We start from the raw sequence: 20,377 nt of genomic DNA, 5'->3' as shown, positions 1-20,377 counted from the left end.
TTCCCCACCCCTTCTTTTTTGCCTTCTGACTCCCAGGCAAAGAATCCGGCTAACCCTCAGGGGTTAAACTACTGATTCATCAGTCCCAGAGGGGTTAGGGGTGATTTTTCTATAAAAACGTTCGGCCTGTGTTTCCCCTCCCCTTCTGCATCAAATAGAAACACCTTACCATTGGATATAAAGCACTCAATCACCTTGCCCCCTCCTATCTTACTTTCCTGATTTCTTAGTACAACCCAGCCAGCACTCTTCACTCCCCTGATGCCAACCTACTCACTGTACCTCGATCCCATCTGTCTCGCTTCCGAGGCCTCGCCCACAACTTGCCTCTGGACTGTAACACCCTTTCTCTTTTTATCTGACAGATGAGCACTCTCCTCACCTTCAAAGCTTTATTAAAAGCACATTTCCTCCAAAAGGCCTTCCCCAACTAAGCCTTTATTTCCTCTTTCTCCCACTCCCTTCACTGTCACCCCTTGTAGTAGGATCTACACCCTTCCAAAAAAACCTTATGTGCATATCCTTAATGCATTTATTTAGATTCTTGTCTCCCCCTCTAGACTTTGTTGTGGGCAGGGAATGTTTCTAATAATAATAATAATAATAACGGTATTTGTTACGTGCTTACAATGTGCCAAGCACTGTTCTAAGCACTACCAACTCTGTTACAGTATATAGGGCTCCACACCCAGTAAGCACTCAATAAATATGATTGATTCATTGATTGGGTGACAATGTCCTCTGCTCTTCCCTCTACTTTGTTCTCCCACCCTGGAATTTTGTGCTGTAACCCTTGAGCCAATCAGCCCTTTCTCCATATCAGGCTCCTAGACTCTCTCCAGTTGGACTCCCCACCTTAGAACAAGCTCTATCTGACCTCTTCTTGGGAAGCAGCATAGTCTACTGGAAAACCCATGGGCCTGGGAGTTACAGGACCTGCTGCATGACCTTGGGCAAGTCACTTCATTTCTCTGTGCCTCAGTTTTCTCATTTTCTCATCAGTAAAATAGGGGGAAAATACTGGTTCTCCCTGTGAGCCCCATGTGGAATCTGATTGTCTTGTTTCTACCCCACCACTTAGTAATAATAATGATGATGGCATTTATTTAGTGCTTACTGTGTGCAAAGCACTGTTCTAAGTGCTGGGGAGGTTACAAGGTGATCAGGTTGTTCCAAGGGGGGGCTCACAGTCTTAATCTCCATTTTACAGATGAGGGAACTGAGGCCCAGAAAAGTTAATTGACTTGCCCAAAGTCACACAGAAGGCAAGTGGTGAAGCTGGGATTTGAACCCATGACCTCTGACTCCAAAGCCTGTGCTCTTTTCCACTGAGCCACACTGCTTCTCTACAGTGCTTGCCACATAGTAGGTGTTTAAATACCACAAGACTGTAAGGTCATTATGGGCAGCGAATGTTTCTGCTAATTCTGTTGTACTCTCCCAAGTGTTTAGTGCAATGGTCTGTGCCTAGTAGGTGCTTAATAAATATGACTGATTGATTATTATTGCCTTTTTCAAATGGTATTTGCTAAGCACTGTTCTAAGCTCTGGGGTAGATACAAGTTAATCAGGTGGGACATAGCCCCTATCCTACATGGGACTCACAGTCAAGTAGAAGGGAGAACAAGTATTGAATCCCCATTTTACAGTTGAAGAAACTGAGGCCCAGAGAAGTGAAATGACCTGCCCAAGGTCACTCAGCAAACAAGTGGTAGAGCTGGGATTAGAATCCAGGTCCTCTGATTGCCAGGCCCATGATCTATCCACTATACCACCATGCGTCCCTATCCTTCCACATGGTCTCTATCACTGAGGAGGTCATCTATCACTGGAGGAGGGCAGAGGGCCAATCTGAAGCAGAAGTCAGCAAGGTGAATGGCTATTCCCCAGTCCCCAACCCTCACCCCTAGCCCTGGAGGACAGACCGAGAGGGCGCATATCCAGGCTGAGGCTTCCCTGGGAACTGGGGCTCTGTCCTGAGGGCAACCCCCAAGCCAGAAGACCCCAGCAGGAGGGTGGGTCACTCAACGTCCCCTTGTTGGAGAAATATTTCAGGAAAATGACGATGATGTTTACCCTATTGATGCTGAAGAAACTATGATAACAGGTGTTCTCTGGGGTTCTGGGTTGGGTGTTGGCATCCCTGAGCAAACATCAGTTCTTCCTCATTCTGACAAGTGTCAACACACAAAAAAAATGGTGCCTCTCATTTATCACCATCATCATCACTCTCATCCCTCGTGGTCTTCTTCACCGAGAGGCTGGTTCTGCCAATAGCTTACGTCCCATTTGTTTTAGAACAGGGAGTTACAGAGCAACTTCTTTCTTCAGGACTTCTTTTATTCGAGCTGTCTATTTACCTAAGCAAAGTGTACTGGGAGTAGCAGATCACACTGTCCTAAAATAAGCAAGAATTGAAGAGGCTCTCGGTAGCAGGATTTCTTCCCGGGTGGGTCAGTCGGTCCCACCATGCTGCCGTGTCCTTCATCTTGCCCAATTCTGACTTACCTACAATACTTCTAGACTGTGAGCCCACTGTTGGGTAGGGACCGTCTCTATATGTTGCCGAATTGTACTTCCCTAGTGCTTAGTACAGTGCTCTGCACACATTAAGCACTCAATAAATACGATTGTATGAACGAATGAATGAACCCAGAATGCTCATTCTCCTCCTCTAACGCCAACCTACTAACCACCGTACCTCGATCTCATCTATCATTCTTTCATTCATTCATTCATTCATTCATTCATTCAGTCGTATTTATTGAGTGCCTACTGTGTGCAGAGCACTGTACTAAGCGCTTGGGAAGTACAATACAGCAATAAAGAGAAACAATCCCCGCCCACAGTGGGATCAGAGTCTAGATGAGGGGAGACAAACATCAATTCAGGTAAACAGACATCAATTTAAATAAATAGAATTATAGCTATATGCATACATACATAAGGGGGAAGTGCATATAGTATTCACTCAATCGTATTTATTGAGCATTTACTGTGTGCAGAGCACTGTACTAAGCTCTTGGGAAGTACAAGTTGGCAACAGATGGAGACGGTCCCTACCCAACAGTGGGATCACAGTCTAGAAGGGGGTGATGTGGAAGACAGGGGGAGCTGAGGAAAAAGAGGCTCAGTCTGAGAAGGCCTCTTGGAGGAGGTGCACCTTCAGTAGGGCTTTGAAGGGGGGAAGAGTGGTTGCTGGGTGGATTTGAGGAGGGAGGGCATTCCAGGCCAGAGGTAGAACGTGGGCCATGGTTTGGTGGCGATACAAGTGAGATGGAGGCCCAGTGAGAAGGTTAGCACCAGAGAAGCGGAGTGCATGGGCTGGGATGTAGAAGGAGAGCTTTAAAGCCAATAGAGTGCCTCCCCTCACCCATGTCCTGCCTCTGGCCCGGAACTCCCTCCCCAAGAGAAGCAGCGTGGCTCAGAGAAGCAACGTGGCTCAGTGGAAAGAGCCCAGGCTTGGGAGTCAGAGGTCATGGGTTCTAATCCCAACTCTGCCACTTGTCTGCTGTGTGACTTTGGGGAAGTCACTTCCACTTCTCTGGGCCTCAGTTCCCACAACTGTAAAATGGGGATTAAGACTGTAAGCCCCACGTGGGACAATCTAATCACCTTGTATCCCCCCCAGTGCATAGAACAGTGCTTGGCACATAGTAGGTGCTTAACAAATACCATCATCATTATTATTATTCAGTGGACCACAGCTCTCCCCTCCTTCAAAGTCTTATTGAAATCACACCCCCACCAAGAGGTCTTCCCCAACTAAGTTCTCATTTCCTCTACTCCCTCTCCCTTCTGCATCACTTGGGCCTGTACCCTTTAAGCGCTTGATATTTGTCCCACAGCACTTTTGTCCATATCCACAGTGTACAATAATAGTAATAATAATAATAATGCTATTTGTTAAGTGCTTACTATGTGCACTTTACTAAGCACTGGGATAGATACAAGATAATTGGGTCTGATTCAGTCCCTGTCCCACACAGGGCTCACGGTCTTCATCCCCATTTTATAGATGAGGTAACTGAGGCCCAGAGAAGTTAAGTGACTTGCCCAAGGTCACACAGAAAACAAATGGAGGAGCGGGATAAGGTCCTCACTCCCAGGGAGTGCTCTTTGCTCTAGGCCATGCTGTTCCTCTTTATGTCTGTCTCCTGCTCTAGACTATAGGCTCGTTGTCGGCAGGGAACGTGTCTACCAACTGTGTTATATTGTACTCTCCTAAGTGCTTAGTACAGTTCTTGGCACACAGTAGCACTCGATAAATACTATTGATTGATTGACTGAATGAATGCTGCATTTCTAGGATCAGAAGGCCATGTGAACAAGCCTCTCTCACCCTGTCCCAGAGGGGAACCTCATCTAACCCGATATGAAGCCCTCCAGGTGTACCCCCGCACCACGATACACAGGTCCTGAGAAGCGGGGGACTCCAGGAGGCCCCCCAACTGTACCCCTGTTATTGTGATCTAGCTCTCAGGCGATGCAGCTTCTGAGAAGGGGTGGAGGTGCCATTACCTGGGCCGGAACTCAGGAACTGATCCGGACGGTACTTTTCAGCTGGGGGCTTGAGCATCAGCAGGTCATTCTTGTAAAACCCGTCACCGCTGGGAGCAAAGGAAAGAACCAAAGATTCCAGGTCCTGCCAGGATCCGGAACTTCCCTTTGCACCTAACTTCCCGTCCCATCTGAGCATCTGCATATTCATGTCAGGGAAGCAGGAAGAGCGGAGGCCAGGCCTCAGTGCCTCCTCCCCAAAGATGGGGAGGATGAAAGAGAAAGCTCCCCAGGCCTGCAATCCCCAAAATCCAAACTGTGAGCAACATGGGGAAGTCCAATTGCCTCTCCAGCATCCGTTTCGCTGGACTGCGTGACCCTTTAATTGTTAATTACTCACAATCCACTAGGGAACAGGGCAGAAATTAAGACAGGATCACTCATAAGCCCCAAAATGTAATTAACCCACAAGAATGTCTTACCTGCCTAACCTCCTCACCCTCAGGAGAAACATAAAGATGATCAGCTTTTTTTTACCACACCCCTGGCACAAATCATGATCTGCTCTGGGCCAGGATGTATTTGTACGGCTAGATTAAAGTTGGGGGAAGTTTTTCAAGACATCAGAAATTGAAGATTAAAGGGAACCCACAGAAGGAAGAGAGATCCCATTAGAAAGTCAGTCAGGAGTGCTGACTGGTGACTGCATTGTTTTCTATAATAAGATGTCAAAAGTTCAGGGCGGAATTTGTAATGACTCTTTACCACCCCACCTCAGCTTTCCCACACATTACCTGGTGAAGCCTATGAGTGCATTGGTGAGTGTCACTTGTGAAACATTCCACCTCATGCCACCATCTTGGTACAGGATCAGGGCAAAGGAACGGCTCCCATCAGTGGTAAGGATGGCTTGGAACGTGTTGGTCTGGGGGGATGCAAATGAAGAGAGAGACATGGAGGCCCACTTAGGGATTAGTTTCATTCAGATTGCATTGACCGTTGCTTAGCAAATGAAAGGAAAAGAAAAGGCCAGAGAGGAACTGAATAGAGGCTTTGATCAATTGACCCCATTTTACATTAGAGAGCTGCTGACCCTAGGATGGTATTCCCACTACTTCACTTACCCCAGAATTGGTCCACGCTGGATAGGCAGGCGCTCTCACCCAGGTCACCTTCAAGGTCCATTTGGCCATATATGGGGTCCCCGTGGACTTCCTAATTAAGGACTCCACATTTCGGATTATTTGAGGTCTAAAGCTGGTAAGGGTGTCGTATTCCTGGGATGAGGGAGGGAGCAAAGAAAGGAAAGGTTGATGACTGAACCAAACTTTTTGTCCTGTGCCCACTCTTTGGCTGTTCCCACAATCCCCCTGGTTCTGCCACAGCCATCCCAACCCCTCCCAAGACTCTTTCAGCTTCTTGGATTTCCATCTCTGAAGGAGTGGCCATTTTGGTTGTCTGGCCTGTTCAAGCTTAGATTGGAGGTCAAGGTGGACTGGAGCCAGAAATTCAAGTTCAGATTCCAGTTGTGCTTTCTGTCTGGAGACCGGTGCTCTTCCATCTCCTTGCCTGTCCCAGATACCCTGTTGCTGGCTGGGAACCCTCCCAGGTTGCTGAGCCAGTGAGCCCCTACCTGGTAAAAAATAGTTCCTTGGCCAGTGGAGAAGTCAGCATCATCCCAGAAGGCAGCCACCATTGCTACGGAGTCCCAGCGGGAGAAGCCCAAGGAAGGTGGATTGGGGTAGGAGTGAATGGCGTAGTCCCAGGCTGGGAAAATGATCTGACCGTTGTCTGTGAACTGAGCAGAGGTGTCCTCCTGTTAGAATCTAGTAGGCCCAGAGAGCTTGAAAGTGGGACAAAAGGAAGGGAATGGCCCAGAGCAGAGTGGGTGGAACAGATTGAGATGACCCTGACAGGACCACACTAGAATGAATATCAATAATAATAATTATAATTGTGGTATTTGTTAAGCGCTTACTATGTGCCAAGCACTGTTCTAACACTGGGGTAGATACAGTATAATCAGGTTGGACACAGTTCTTATCCCTGGAGCCTGGAGCTCACAATCTTAATCCCCATTTTGCAGATGGGCTGAGGCATAAAGAAGTTAAGTGACTTGCTCAAGGTCACCCAGCAGACATCACACAGTCCTTGATCTGGAAGGGGCCTGGAAGAGTCCTCTGGTCCATCCTCTTCCTCCAAGCAGGACTGTATTTAAACCACTCCAGTGGGTAGGATTTCTATCCTCTTTGTTGCCCTGTGAAGGAGGAGGTTCCACAATCCTGCCTGGAGGCAAGAGCATGGACTAGATAGACCCCTGAAAATCCCTCCTAGCTCTGGGTTGCTATGACTTCTGTAATCAGACCCCATCTCCCACTACCCCAAGCCCATTCCCTATGGGGCCCAAAATGGCTGGTTGGCATTTTCAGAACATGTGGGCAGGGAATGTATCTACCAACTCTGTTGTGTTACTCTCCCAAGATCTTAGTACAGTATTCTGCATGTAGTAAGCACTCAATAAACACCACTGATCAGTTGATTATCATAAACTGGCAGAATGCCAAGCAGGGCAGCCAGAGGAGTGGGCATCCTGGATAGACCTGGGGGTGGCAGGACTCTCATTCGTAGTGCCAAAAGTGCCAGTTTAGTGCCACCTTCACCCTGGTTCTATTTCCTTTCCACTTTTCCAACTGCCTCCCACCCTGCTCTACTCTCCCACCATGGGGAGGGGACGTGTGGTTGGGATGATCACCAGTCATTCATGTCCCTGAAGCAGCAAGGCCTAGTGGAAAGAGTTCAGGCCTGGGTGTGAAAGGACTTGGGTTTTTGGTTCTTTTTTTAATGGCATTTATTAAGCACTTACTGGCTCTACCAAAAGCTTGCATGTGTGGCCTTAGGCAAGTCACCGAACGCCTCAGTTTCCTCAACTTTAAAATGAGGATTAAATACCAATTATCTCTCCTACTTAGACTGCGAGCCTCATGTGAGATAGGAATGTATCCAACTAGGAGGTTTTCTTGTACTTATCTCCACACTTATAACAGTGCTTGACACATAATAAGTGTTTAAAAATACCAGAATAATAATGGGGATTTTCTGTGGTGGGGTGAAGAGAAGAGGTGGTGGAATCTGATTCCAGACCAACACAATGCTCTTGCAGCTTCAATTCCATCCCACCTAATCTCCATTCTCTGGGCTACGGGAAGCCTGGTAGCAGTGAGGTCACCCTGGGACTTCTCTGTCTCTGATTTTCCTGGACTACTTACATCCCACAGGGGTTTCTTCAAGCCCAGGGAATGGCCATGGGCCTAGAGACCTTTAATTTATTCAATTCAATCGTATTTATTGAGCACTTACTGTGTGCAGAGCACTGTACTAAGCACTTTCGTAGCCACTCCCTCACCTTCCAAAGCCCCTTGGGTTTGGGGAGAAGTGTAGAGAACAGGGACAAAAAAAGAATGAGTGGAGAATGAAGCACTCCCAGCAGCTACAGTATGAGTGAATCTCTTTCCGGTATCATTAATATAATAATATAATATAATATAATATAATATAATATACATTAATATAATAATGTAATGAAGTGTTTACTATTTGCTAACACTGTAGTAGCTAATGGGATAGATAGAAGCAATAAGGTTGAACACAGGTCCTGTCCCACATGGGGCTCACACTCTAAGTAGGAGGGAGAAGAGGTAATTAACCCCCATTTTTGTTGGAAAAAAATCCATTGATCATTGGGATTTATTGAGTGCTTACTGTGTGCAGAACACTGTACTAAGGGCTTGGGAGAATACAACAGAGTTGGTTGATATGTTTCTTGTTGAGGAAACTGAGGCATGGAGAAATTAGGTGACTTGCCAAAGCAAGGGGCCTGAGATTAGAACCCACATCCTCGAACTCCCAAGCCCATCCTCTTTCTACTAGGCAACACTTCTTTATGCCCTAGACCCGGGGAGTTGCTCCATGGGGAGGAGGAATGGACAGCCCCAACAGAGGGACAGGGAAGTCAGATGGCCAACTGCAGCCAACATGTTTAGGGTCCTGGAGGGCAGCAAATTGTCACGAAGTGACTCCACACCACCCAGAGACCATTCTACATCCTGGAGAGGATGGGGATTCTGGAAGTCCAAGTGCCTGGTGCCAGCTCTGCCTAGGACTGCCCAATGCGGGGAACCTGCCCTGGGAATGGAAGCTGTTTTCTGAGACTCACGTAAAGGGAATTCCGGAGCGTTGATCCTAGAGGGAATCCAATCAGGGGCCTGAAGAGCTGTGAGGTGAAATCCAGCTTCTTCTGGACAAATTCTTGGTCGTTCGCCTCCTTCCCATAAGGGAATAGCGTAATTCCTGGAAGGGCCATTAAAACAAAACAAAACAAAACAAAAGAACCCGTGTATGCCCGTCAATTCTCTCTTCCATTCAACCTAAGAACTCGACGAATTTAGCCCCATCTTGAAAATCAGTTCAAGCCCTGTTTATTGTTTTATTGTCCTCTCCCAAGCACTTAGGACAGTGCTCTGAACACAGTAAGCACTCAATAAATATGATTGAATGAATGAATTAGTGAATCAATACCGGGACTTGACAAAAAGCAGGCAAGCACTTTAACGAAAATGGAGAACATGTCTCCTTCCCTTGCCCTATCCCTCCTCATGGTAGGATTGCCCCAACTGCCTTGAATTGATAAGATGAGCTTCGGGAGGCCCAGAGTATTTGGCTGGAGGCAGGGATCTTTCCAGTTCATAAATACCACCCCCGACCCTGAAAGGCAGCGGTTAGTCTCCCCATTGAGCAGATGGAGAAACAAAGACTCAGAAAGGAAACGAGTTAGGAAGGAAACCAACAGCCATCTTTAGAATCCACCTACTTTCCCCTGATTTCTGGCCTGGATTTCTCTGAGATTGGTCCTCTGCATCCCTTACCCTTGATGGGATTGGCGGTTGTCGTGGAGGCCGGGGGGCTAGTGACTGCGGGGGGCCGGGAGGTGGAGGCCGACATGACGGTCGTACTTGCTGATGTGCTTTTCTGATTGTCAGTCAGTGGTGAGAGAGTATGGGACGTTGTCGTTGTCATCCCTGGTGTGGTGTGAGTTGCTGAGGGAGAAGACGGAACTATTTATTCATTCAGTCATATTTATTGAGCACTTACTGTGTGCAGAGCACTGTACAAAGCGCTTGGAAAGTACAATATGGCAATAAAGAGAGACTATCCCTGCCCACAACGGGTTCACAGTCTAGAGGAGGGGAGACAGACATCAATACAAGTTAACACAATATAAATAAATAAAAATATAAATAAACAGAAGTATTTTCACACTGAATTGAACTATGGTCACACTGTCAAACAGGCAGAGATGAGAATCCTCAATCCAAAGATCTTCACCTTGTCCAACTTTCTACCAATGGACTGAACTGCCTCTCACTCATCTCAAAGGTATTGACAGGCCTCAAGGAAAACTGATCCTTCAGTCTCCCTTGACTTTTCTTTCTATTAATCTAGCAATCAATCAATGGTATTTATGATACTTGTGGTATTGTGGTATCAATCAGTGGTACTTGTGCAGAACCCTAAGTTCTTGGGAGAGTACAACAGAGTTGGTAGGCAAGGAGCTTAGAGTCTAAAAGGGGAGAAAGACATTAATATATATAATGTATATTATATGTATTATAGTTTTCTAGACTGTGAGCCAGTTGCTAGGTAGCGACAATCTCTATATGTTGCCAACTTGTACTTCCCAAGCACTTAGTATAGTGCTCTGCACACAGTAAGAACTCAATAAATACGATTGAATGAATGAATATATATTAATATATGTACATTAATATATTAAAATTTAATTAAATAATTAATTAATAGCATGTGCATAACTACTATGAAGCTGAGGGTGGGGTGAATACCAAATCCCCAACGTGTTCTCATCCAAGTTCATAGGTAACTAAGTGCTAAGTGTACTCAGGTGGGACACAGTCTACGGTCCACGTGGGGTTCACAGTCTTGATCCCCATTCTATAGATGAAGTAACTGAGGCACAGAGAAGTTAAGTGACTTGCCCAAGGTCGAACAGCAGACAAGTGGTGGAGCTGGGTTAGGAACCCAGGTCTCCTGACTCCCAGCTCTTTCCACTAAGCCACACTGCTTCTCCTCCCTGTGGGCCTAACAATTGACGAAATGAAAAATTCACCTCCTTCCACATCTATCGTTGACCCTCAGCTTTTCCTCCAAAGAACAGTGGGTTTATAGAGCGAGAACCTGTCTGAGTTGGCTCAGTAGAATAAACCAGATTGGGTTGTGTCAACTCACACGCTCAGAGACCAGCCAGATGCCACCTACCTGGAGTAATTTCCTCAGTCCAACCAGTGGTATTAGCAGACACTGGAATGTTCTCTGGAGGTGAAGGGATTGTTGTACTGGACTGGAGACTACTTGTTGGTGAAGTGTTCAAAACGGGGGGCGTTGTTGTGTAATTTGTCGGTGGAGTAGACTGACTCAAGTTGAGAGGGGGTTCAGTAGGCGTCATACCGGAGAACTGTGGGGAGGGGGTAGAGCCAGTGTCTGATGTCGGTCTGCTTGTTTTGTCCCATTCTGGGTTGATGCTTATGGAAAGGGGTCCGGGAGCGGTGGTGGTCGCTGTGTCCATGCTGCCTGTAATGGAGGAGGCCAATGGAGGTGGTTGAGTCTCCGTTGAACCAGGCGTGTCACCACGGGTGCCTGGAGATCTCACCAGAGATGTTCCTGTAGTAATAGTGGAAAGGTAGACAACGGAAGGGGCTGTAGACCCAGGAGTTTGGTGGTTGTCTGTGGGGAGTTTGGTTGCAGTTGTGATGTCACCAGAAGTGAGTGATCCTTTAGTTGAAATCTCAGATGGAGTGTGATTGTTCAGTGAGGAGGAGGGATCTGGAGCTGTAGCTGGTATGACAGTAGATTCATTGAGGATTGGATTGAGGCTTTGGGTGTGACTTTTGGAGACTGAGGAAAAGGATTCTATTGTGACCTTAGCTGACGTGCTCTCGGTGACAACTGCTGTTGTCACTGCCCTTCCTCGAGTGGTGGGGTGAGAGATTTCTGTTGACTGTCCCCTGGTCTGTGTAGCTGGGAAGGGAAAGCTAGTCGTTTCCACTTCTACACCATGACTAATTGGAGATACTGGACTCCTTTCCACTTTACTAGCTGAAGTTTGGGTGACAGAGGATGGTTCAGTTGCCTTATGCTGGGTAACTACCCTGACAGATACTGGAATTTCACCAATAGTTCTCTCAACAGAGACAGAACGAGTGTGAGGGGTTGATGTGGGCAGCTTGGCTTGGGACTGGTCACTAGTGAGGGATGTTTTTAGTGTAGTAATGGGAGTCATTTGGGATTGTGTCATTTGGAAAGGGTCTTGTGACATTCTCCAAGAGGAGGTTGTCTTAGGTAGTGAGTGAGAGATATAAGGAAGCGTGACTGCTGTGACAGAAGGGGTATCCATACCCCTAGATGGGGCTTGTCTGGTGTTTCCTGATATAGTGGAAGGGGATTTTGTTCCCATTTCTGACAGTGTGTTTGTAGTTGCAGTGTTTACTTGGGTTGAAGATTTCCTTGGGTAGGAGATTTCTGTCTGCTGGCTTACGGACTTCGCAGATGACGGACTGATGCCAGAGGAGGTGGTGGGAGATACCATTGAGGTTGATCCTCTTGCCTCGATACTAGTGACAGGATTGGTTAAGACCGATGACATGCTTCCTGTAGGCTCAGTCATGAGGCTGACACCGGAAGAGAATGTAGTAGCCAAAGTAGATAATTGCTGAATTGGAAATCCAGATGAGGTGGGTCCGGCAGGTGAGGAAATGGAACCTGGTGTTGTGACTTTCATGAAGGTGTCGGTCACAGGTGACTCCGTCCTCATGGGGACAGCTTTCCCGGTGGTCTTAGGGAATGGGAAGGCAGAGAGGCCTGCTTTGGAATCTGTGAAGAATCTTCCTGTGAAGGAAGAGATGGGAGCTGAAGTTGTTGTAGATCTTGAGGTTGTCACTGGTGAGTCTGTGCCCATAATTATGGCTCCTTCAGAGGCTGCAGCGAATGAAGAGTTGGATGGTTTCACTGTGATGGAATCCAAAGTTCTTTGGGTTGTTCCTAATGTTTCGCCTGTTGTTTCTAGAATTGTGGTCCTGAAGGAGATGTCTGTTGGCTCTGGTCTTGACCGAGTGACCTCAGGTGATATGGTGATGGTCACAGGATTTGCTCCAATTGTATGTACATTGGTGATGTGGCTGGTGTAAATTGGTGATGTCCCTTTCCTTGGCTCAGAACTAGAACTGTCACTGGAAGTGGCGGTGGAAGCGGTTGAGAAGATATCCAAAGTGGATAACTGTTGAGATGTGATCTCAGAAAAGGTAGCTAGATTGCTTAAAGAGGTGGAAATTAGAGGAATAACCGTGGTGGGGTTGTCGGTTGAATCTGAGATCGGGACCTGAGTTGGGCTTTCTTGAGTGGTCTCTTGGAATAAGGAGGAAGAGGACAAAGGAATTGCTGTGGCAGCAAGGGTGTTATGAGGAATGGTGGATAATTGTGATGCTGGGTCCTGGGCTCTGGTCTGGTAGGAGAGTTCTGGTATTCTCCCTGTGGTCCCCCCAAATGAGGAAATATCTTGGGAGATGGTGGACGAAGCTGAGGTTACGGTTTTGAGGACAACAGTACTGAAAGGAGATGTCGTAGCTGTTGGAGTGTCAGTTTTGTAGCTAGAACTTGAGGGGAAAGTAGAAATAACAGAAAAACTATCTAAAGTAAGTGCTTCTTTAGATGAAATCCCAATTGAGGTAGATTCAGTGGGCGAAAAGCTGAGTGCTGCTGTCATGCCAGAGCTGAGAGCATTTGTCAAAACAAAGTATGAGCCTGTAATTTTGTCCTCTCCAGTGGCCCAAGTGGATGGGGAGGTGGTGGAGTCCACTGAGGTATCAGACAAAGGGTTCTGAATAGTGTGTAATGATTCAGCTGTGATTTCTTTAGGTGTGGCCCCATGCGAGATTTTGGTTGATGAATCCATCATCTGGCCAGTTGTTAAGATCTCAGAGGAAGTGGGGCCAACCATGGGGGTGACACCTGTTGCTTGCCTATTGGTGACAAAGCTGATGTGTGGAGACAACATTTCCATTGTTGTATCAGTTAGCTGTCTAGAAATGGGGGAGGAAGTGGGAGAGTTGGTATCTGGGATCAACTGACCCGTTATCAGCTCTGAAGTGGGAATGTCACGGGAAGTGGTGGTCGATGTGGAGGTTGGTCCTTGTTTGCTCTCGGTACTGAGATAAGTTGCTGATGGAGTTATTGTTACCTCAGTTGTGTAACTGAGGCTGGAGGAAGACACTGAAGGAGTTGTGAGGATACCTAAAGGAGACCCTCGTTGAGACGAAGCTCTAGGTAAGGTGACTTCAGTAGGTGAAGAGATGGGTCCTGTCATGGTGACTGAACCGAGGGTGTTTGTGCCAGCAGCACCCAGGCTCTTGGTCTGGGCCTCTCCAGTTGACCAGGTGAAGGAGGAGGAAGAGGAGACCTCCGTGGTGTCAGATAATGTATCCTGAGTAGTTTGTAATGATTCAGCTCTTTTTTCTATAGGTGTGGTCCTTAGGGACATTTCAGTTGATTGGCTGGTTTTCTGTCCCATTGAAAAGGTTTCAGAGTAGGTCACTGGGCTCACATTGTTGCCAAGGCCGGTCAATGGGGATGATGTTTCAGTTACGTTTTCCTTTGTGGATCTGTGGCCATAGGTAGATGAAAATGATGTAAAGGAGGTGTCTGTTGTTGACTGACCTGTTGCTTTCACCACCTGACTGATGTCTTGGGAGGTTGAGGCTGAAAAAGAGGTTGCTCTGAGTGCGTCATCCGTACCGCCATAAGGCGATATTGTGCCTATTGTTGTTTCAGTTGTGTGATTAGAACTGGAGGGAGAAGTGAAAGAGGTTGAGGTGGTACCCATAGAGGACATCGGCTGAAATGAAATTCCAGATGAGGTGGATTCAGTGACGGAGGAGGTGTGTTCTGTTGTCATGACTGAGCTGAGGAAGGTTGTCCCAGTGGCATCTGAGTTAGTGGTCCTGGTTTCTCCAGTGTTTTGTGTAAATAGGGAGGTGGTGGAGTCCACTGTGGAGTCAGCCAGAGAGCGCTGAGTGGTATTTAGTGATATGTCCATTGTTTTTTTGGAAGTGGTCATGTGGGATGCTTCTATGGGCCGATCTGTTGTCAGTCCAACAGTCGGGATTGCCAAGGAAATGGTATCTGAAACAGGCTTTGAACTTGTTGCATATATAGTGGTGATAAGACTGGTGTACGGAGATGATTTTGTTGCTGTTTCAGTCATATGTCTAGTACTGGAGCTGGATGTGGAAGAAGTTAAGGAGGTACCCAAAGTAGACGCCAGATGAGTTAAAATCTCAGAGGAGGAGCTATGCACTGTCACGGCTGAGGTGGAGATGTTTTCCAGGGCACCACTTGAACTCATGGCCTGGGCTTCTCTGGTGTTCCATGTGAATGGAAAAGTAGAGGAGTCCATTGCGGGGTCAGCCAAAGTCGTCTGAGTGGTGAACAATGATTTAGATGTTGTTTCTTTAGGAGTGGTCCGGTGGAAGCTTTCTGTGGACAGACCCAATGTTAGTCCACCTGTAGAACTCTCAGGAGAGACAGTCCCTGAAATGGGGTTTGTCCTTGTTGTGTATATATTAGTGATAATGCTGGAGGAGTATGGAGGTGATGTTTCTGTTGTGGCTTCAGTTGTGGGGCTCTTGCCACGTGGGGATATAAGGGAATTTGAGGGGGTAACTGTTGCCAACTGATCTGTTCCCCACTTCTCTGAGGTGATATCATGGAAGGACAGGGTTGAAGCAGAACTTGCTCCTTGTGTGATATCAGTACTGAAATTAGGATATTTTTCTGTTGTTGTCCTAGTTGTGTGGCTAGAATTGGAAAGGAACCTGGAAGAGGTTGGTGTGGTCCTGAATGTGGATGTCGATTGAGCTAAAACTCTAGTTGAGGGGAGTTCAGTGGGTGAAGGGGTTGGAAACACAGTTGCCACTGTGCTGAGGGAGTTTGCTAAGGTTCCAACAACACCAGTGGTTTGAGTGAATGGGAACCTGGAGGATACCATTGTGGTGTCAGAGGAGGTGCTCTGATTGGTATTTAGTGATTTGGCTGTTGTTTCCCTAGTTGTTGTCCTATGCAAGAGTTCAGGGGGTTGAGTGCTTGCCTGGCCACCTGTAGAAATCTCAGAGGAGGTGATGCTGAAAGTGAGAGTTGGAACTGTTGTGAACATTTGGTTACCAGTGCTGGTGTATGGAAGTGATTTCTTTGTCATGGATTTGGTTGTGAGGTTCTCATGGTAGGGGAACATAGAAGGAATGCTTGCCAACTGACTTGTCTGCTCTGCTGCAGTGGCTTCATGGGAAATGGAAGTCAAGGGTGACATTGTCCTGAAATTAGATGTGCCTGTTCTTGTCTCAGTTGTGTGACTAGAATGGTAGGAGGTGGTGGAAGATGTTGAGGAGGTACTCCTTGTTGAAGCTTGTTGAAATGAAGCCTCAGAGGAGGTAATTTCCTTGGGTGAGGAGGTGGGTTTGACAGTGATCCTTGGGAATGGGGTGGTGGAGTCCAAAGGGGTGTCAGTCCAAATGCTCTGAGTGGTGAGTAAGGTTTTGGCTTTTGCTCCTTCATATGTGGTCCTTTGGCGGATTTCTGTGGATTGGCCTGTTGTCAGTCCAACTGTAGAGCTCTCAAAGGGGATGGTGACTGAAACAGGGGTTGTAGTTGCTGTATGTGCATTGGTGACAAGGCTGGTGAATGGAGATGATGTTTCTAAAGACGTCTCCATGGTGTGACTTGAACTCAAAGGTGTTCCGGTAAAGGTCGAAGTCATACCTAATGAGGAGTCACGTTGAGCTGAGTTCCTAGATGAGGTGGGCTTAGTGGACCGGACTGTAGTGAATGAGCTGAAGGTGGCTGTCACAACAGCTTCTGAGCTGGTGTTCAAAGCGTCTCTTGGTGTGCTAGCAAATGGGGTAGTAGATTTGCCCATTGTGATGCCAGCCGAAGTCTCCTGGGTTGTGAACGATGATTTACCTGTTGTTTCTGTAGGGGTGGTCCTTTGGAAAATTTCTGTGGATTGACCTGACTTCTGTCCAACTGTAGAGATCTGAAGGGAGGGAGTACCTGAAACAGGGGTCGCATTTGTCTTGGGCATATTGGTAATAAAAATGGTATAGGGGGATGACGATTCAGTTGTGATCTTAGCTTTGTGGCTGAAACTGGAAGATGTCGAAGAGGCAGAGGATACACTCATAGTTAAGGGACCCATTGTCCCCTTCATATTGGTGCTGTCATGGGAAGTTGTGGTTGTTTCAGTTGTTACATTGAAATAAGGAGAAACTGTGACCATTGTTGTATTAGGTGTGTAGCTAGAACTGGAGCTGGATAAATAAGGGGCTTGGGAAGTAACCAGGGTAGACAACTGTTGGGCTGAAATTGAAGTGGAGCTGGGGTTAGTGGGTGGGATGGCAGATTCGGATCCTGTGGCTGAGCTGAGAGTTTTTGTGATAATCACATCTGAGATTGTGGCCCGAGTTACCGGAGAGGTAGAAGAGTCAATTTTGGTGATTGGTAAAATATCTGTGACAAGGATGGTATTTGAAGATGATGTTTTTGCTGCTGTCTCAGTTGTGTGATGAATGCCTAAGGAGGAAGGTGATGTTGTTATTTGATCTGTTGTCTGACCAGTTTTGGTGTTGTCATGAGAGGTGCTACCTGGGGTGAAAACTGCTCCTTGAGTGATCTGAGTTCTCGAATAAGATGATGTTTCCATCGTCTGAGTGACAGGGAGAGAGCCAGAGGGGGATATGAAAGAAGTTGAGGAGGTTCCCAAACTGGATGCTTGGGGAGATGAAATCGAGGATGAAGTGAGTTTGGTGGGTGAGGAGGTGGGGTCCTCTGATAGGGCTAAACTGAGGGTTTTTGTCAGAGTATCGGAGCTCATGGTTCCAACTTCTCCCAGGGTGCCTGTGAAATGCGAGGTGGAGGAATCCACTGTGGGGTGAGCCAAAGTGCTCTGAGTGGTGAGGAATGATTTAGCTGTTTGGTCTTTAGATGTGCTTATCTGGGTTTCTGCAGTTTGACTCATGGTCTGCCCAACTGTAGATCTCTCAGAGGAGGTGGTGTCTGAGAGAAAGTTTGAAGTTGTGTGCATACTGGGGACATGGCTGAGATATGGAGATGCTGATTTTGTTTTTGTCTCAGTCGTTGAGCCAAAACTGGAGGGGAATTGTGAGGACTTTGGGAAGGTACTAGTCGCCATCTGATCAGTGGTTGGTTCTGTGGTTGTTCTGACAAGGGAGGCTGTTGATAAAGGTAAGGTCGATGCCTTCAGGATATCAGTACTGAAATAAGGAGGTACTGTTGCGCTTGTTTTGGTCTCAGTCATGGAACTAGAACTAGCCAATGTCGCAGTTTCTTGAGATGAGACGGCAGAAGAAGTGGATGGAGAGGGTGAGGAGGTGGGTTTCCCTGTCGTGACTAAGTTGAGGGTGTTTGTCGTTAGAATGTCGGGGCTCGTGGTTCCCATATCTCCAGGGCTTCTTGTAAATTGGGAGGTGGAGGAGTCTTTTGTGTATTGAGTCAAAGTGCTCTGAGCAGTGTGGAATGATTCAGCTGTTTGTTCTTTAGGAGCAGTCTTCTGGGAGATTTCTGAGAATTGATCAATTGTAGATTGTTCAGAGGAGATGGTGTCAGGAACAACAGTTGTAGTTGAGGGTACACTGGTAACAAGGTCATTGTATGGAGATGATATTTCTGTTTTAGTTTCAGTTGTGGGTCTAAAACTCAGGGGGGATTCAGAAGAGGTTGGTGAAGCACCCACTTTCAACTGATCTGTTGTTCGTTCTGTGGCTGGAATGGCATCGGAAGCTGTGATTGAAGACAAGGTTGCTGCTAGTGTGATATCAGCACCGAAGTGGGGAGACTGTGAGCCTGTTGTCTCAGTTATGTGAGTTAAACTGGAAGATATAGAAGGGGAGGATGAGGCTCCATCCACAGAAGTGGATTGAGAGAGGGAGGAGGTTATGACTGACTTGAGGGTGTTTGTAACAACAGCATCTGGCCTCGTGGTCTCTGCTTTTCCAGGAGACCGAGTGAATGAAGAGCTGGTAGAATCCATGGAGGTGACAGTCGAAGTCCCCTGAGTCGTCTGGAATGATTCAGAGGTTTTTTCTCTAGATGAAGTTCTTTGGGAGATATCTGTAGACAGATCCATTTCCTGTCTCACTGTGGAGATCTCAGAGAAAGCAGTGGCTGAAGCAGGATTTTGACTTGTTGCATATTTCCTGGTGGTGATGATGGTGTACGGAGAGGAGGTATCTGATGATGTCTCAATTATGAGATTAGAACCGGTTGGGGTGGTGGAGGGGGTTAAGGAAATACCTGTTGTCAACTGACCTGTTGTCTGCTCATGTCTGATGCTGTCGTTGGAGTTACTGGTAGAAGTGGAGATTGTTCCTTGGGGGATTTGACTACTCAAATAAAGAGGTGATGTTACTGTTGAGCTCGGGGTAGAACTGGATGTGGATGTGGATGAAGTTAAGGAGGTTCCCAAACTGGGAGACAGTCGAGATAAAATCCCAGTTGAGGTGAGTTTGGTGGGTGAGGAGGTGGTGCTGACCATTGTGACTAAGCCAAGGGTGTTTGTCATTTGAGCATCAGAGTTCACGGTTCCAACATCTCCAGAGTGCCTTGAGAAAGTGGGAGTAGAGGAGCCTGTTGTGGAGTGAGCCAAAGTTCCCTGAGCAGTGTGGAATGATTCAGGTCTTTGGTCTGAAGGGGTGCTCCTTTGGGATTCCATAGATTGACCCATTGTCTGGCCTGCTGCAGAGCTCTTAGAGGCGATGGTGTCTGAAACACTGGTGATGGAAGGTAAAGTTATTTCTGTTTTAGTTTCAGTCATTTGGCTGGGACTTGAGGGAGATACAGAAAAGGTTACGGTGAAACCTCTTTCCAAATGACCTGTTGTCTTCTCTGTGGTTCTGATGATATCGGAAGTTGTGATTGAAGTTGAGGTTGCTGCTAATGCAGTAGCAGTACTGAAATAAGGAGATGGTTTTCCTGTTGTCTCAGTTATGGGACTTGAACTGAAAGGTATAGAGGATGAGGAAGATATTCCCCATGTAGCAACTCCTTGAGATGATGTCTCAGAAGCTGATTGAGAGGGTGAGAAGGTGCTTCCTAACGACGTGACCGAGTTCAGGGTGTTTGTAACAGGATTCAAGGTGGTGGTCCCGGATTGACCAGTAGATCGAGTGAATGAAGAGCTAGTAGTGTCCATGGTAGCATCAGCCAAAGGGCTGCGAACAGTGTGGAATGATTCAGTTGTTGTTTGTTTAGGTGGGGTTCTTTGGGACACCTCTGTAGATCGACCCATTGTCTCTCCAACTCTAGAGCTCTCAGGGGATCTTGTGCTGGAAACAGGGATTGGAGTTGTGTGTACTCTGGTGACAAGACTGATGTGTGGAGATGATATTGCTGGTTTTGATTCAGTTGTATGGCCAGAACTGGATGGGGTTTGAGAAGATATCTGAAAAATGTCTGTTGCCAATTGATCAGTAGTTCGTTCTGTGGTTATGTTGACTTGGGAGGCTGTGGTTAAAGCTAAGATTGCTGCCTGTGTCGTATCAGTACTGAAATTAGGAAATGATGTTTCTGTTGTTTTCTCAGCTGGGAGACTAGAGCTGGATAGGTAGGTGGAAGAGGTTGATGTTGACAACTGACCTCTTGCCTGTTCTGATGTCACACTGTCGTGGGAGGAGCTGGATGAAGAGAAGGTTGCTCTTTCAGTGACTTCGGTTTTCAAATAAGGAAGTGATTTATCCGTTGTCTG

The 20,377-nt window shown here is 47.0% G+C and overlaps 1 protein-coding gene across 1 annotated transcript in view; it reads right to left on the bottom strand.

Moving 5' to 3' along the window:
* Nucleotides 1–15,775, bottom strand: part of MUC4 (mucin 4, cell surface associated) — a 58,091-nt gene extending 42,316 nt beyond the window's left edge. Inside the window, exons 1-8 of the mRNA XM_038752295.1 lie at nucleotides 11,968–15,775; nucleotides 10,831–11,232; nucleotides 9,423–9,593; nucleotides 8,714–8,847; nucleotides 6,134–6,298; nucleotides 5,625–5,777; nucleotides 5,295–5,425; nucleotides 4,522–4,610 (exon numbers count right to left, since the gene is read on the bottom strand). Of these exons, the coding sequence (XP_038608223.1) occupies nucleotides 4,522–4,610; nucleotides 5,295–5,425; nucleotides 5,625–5,777; nucleotides 6,134–6,298; nucleotides 8,714–8,847; nucleotides 9,423–9,593; nucleotides 10,831–11,232; nucleotides 11,968–15,775 (5,053 nt within the window). The remainder of the gene's footprint in view (nucleotides 1–4,521; nucleotides 4,611–5,294; nucleotides 5,426–5,624; nucleotides 5,778–6,133; nucleotides 6,299–8,713; nucleotides 8,848–9,422; nucleotides 9,594–10,830; nucleotides 11,233–11,967) is intronic.
* Nucleotides 15,776–20,377: the final 4,602 nt, after the last annotated feature.

Source organism: Tachyglossus aculeatus, chromosome 1 (assembly GCF_015852505.1).
Source record: "Tachyglossus aculeatus isolate mTacAcu1 chromosome 1, mTacAcu1.pri, whole genome shotgun sequence".
NCBI lineage: Eukaryota > Metazoa > Chordata > Mammalia > Monotremata > Tachyglossidae > Tachyglossus > Tachyglossus aculeatus.
The sequence above is the reverse complement of the archived record's forward strand: the minus strand, read 5'-3'. Positions and strand labels throughout refer to the sequence as shown.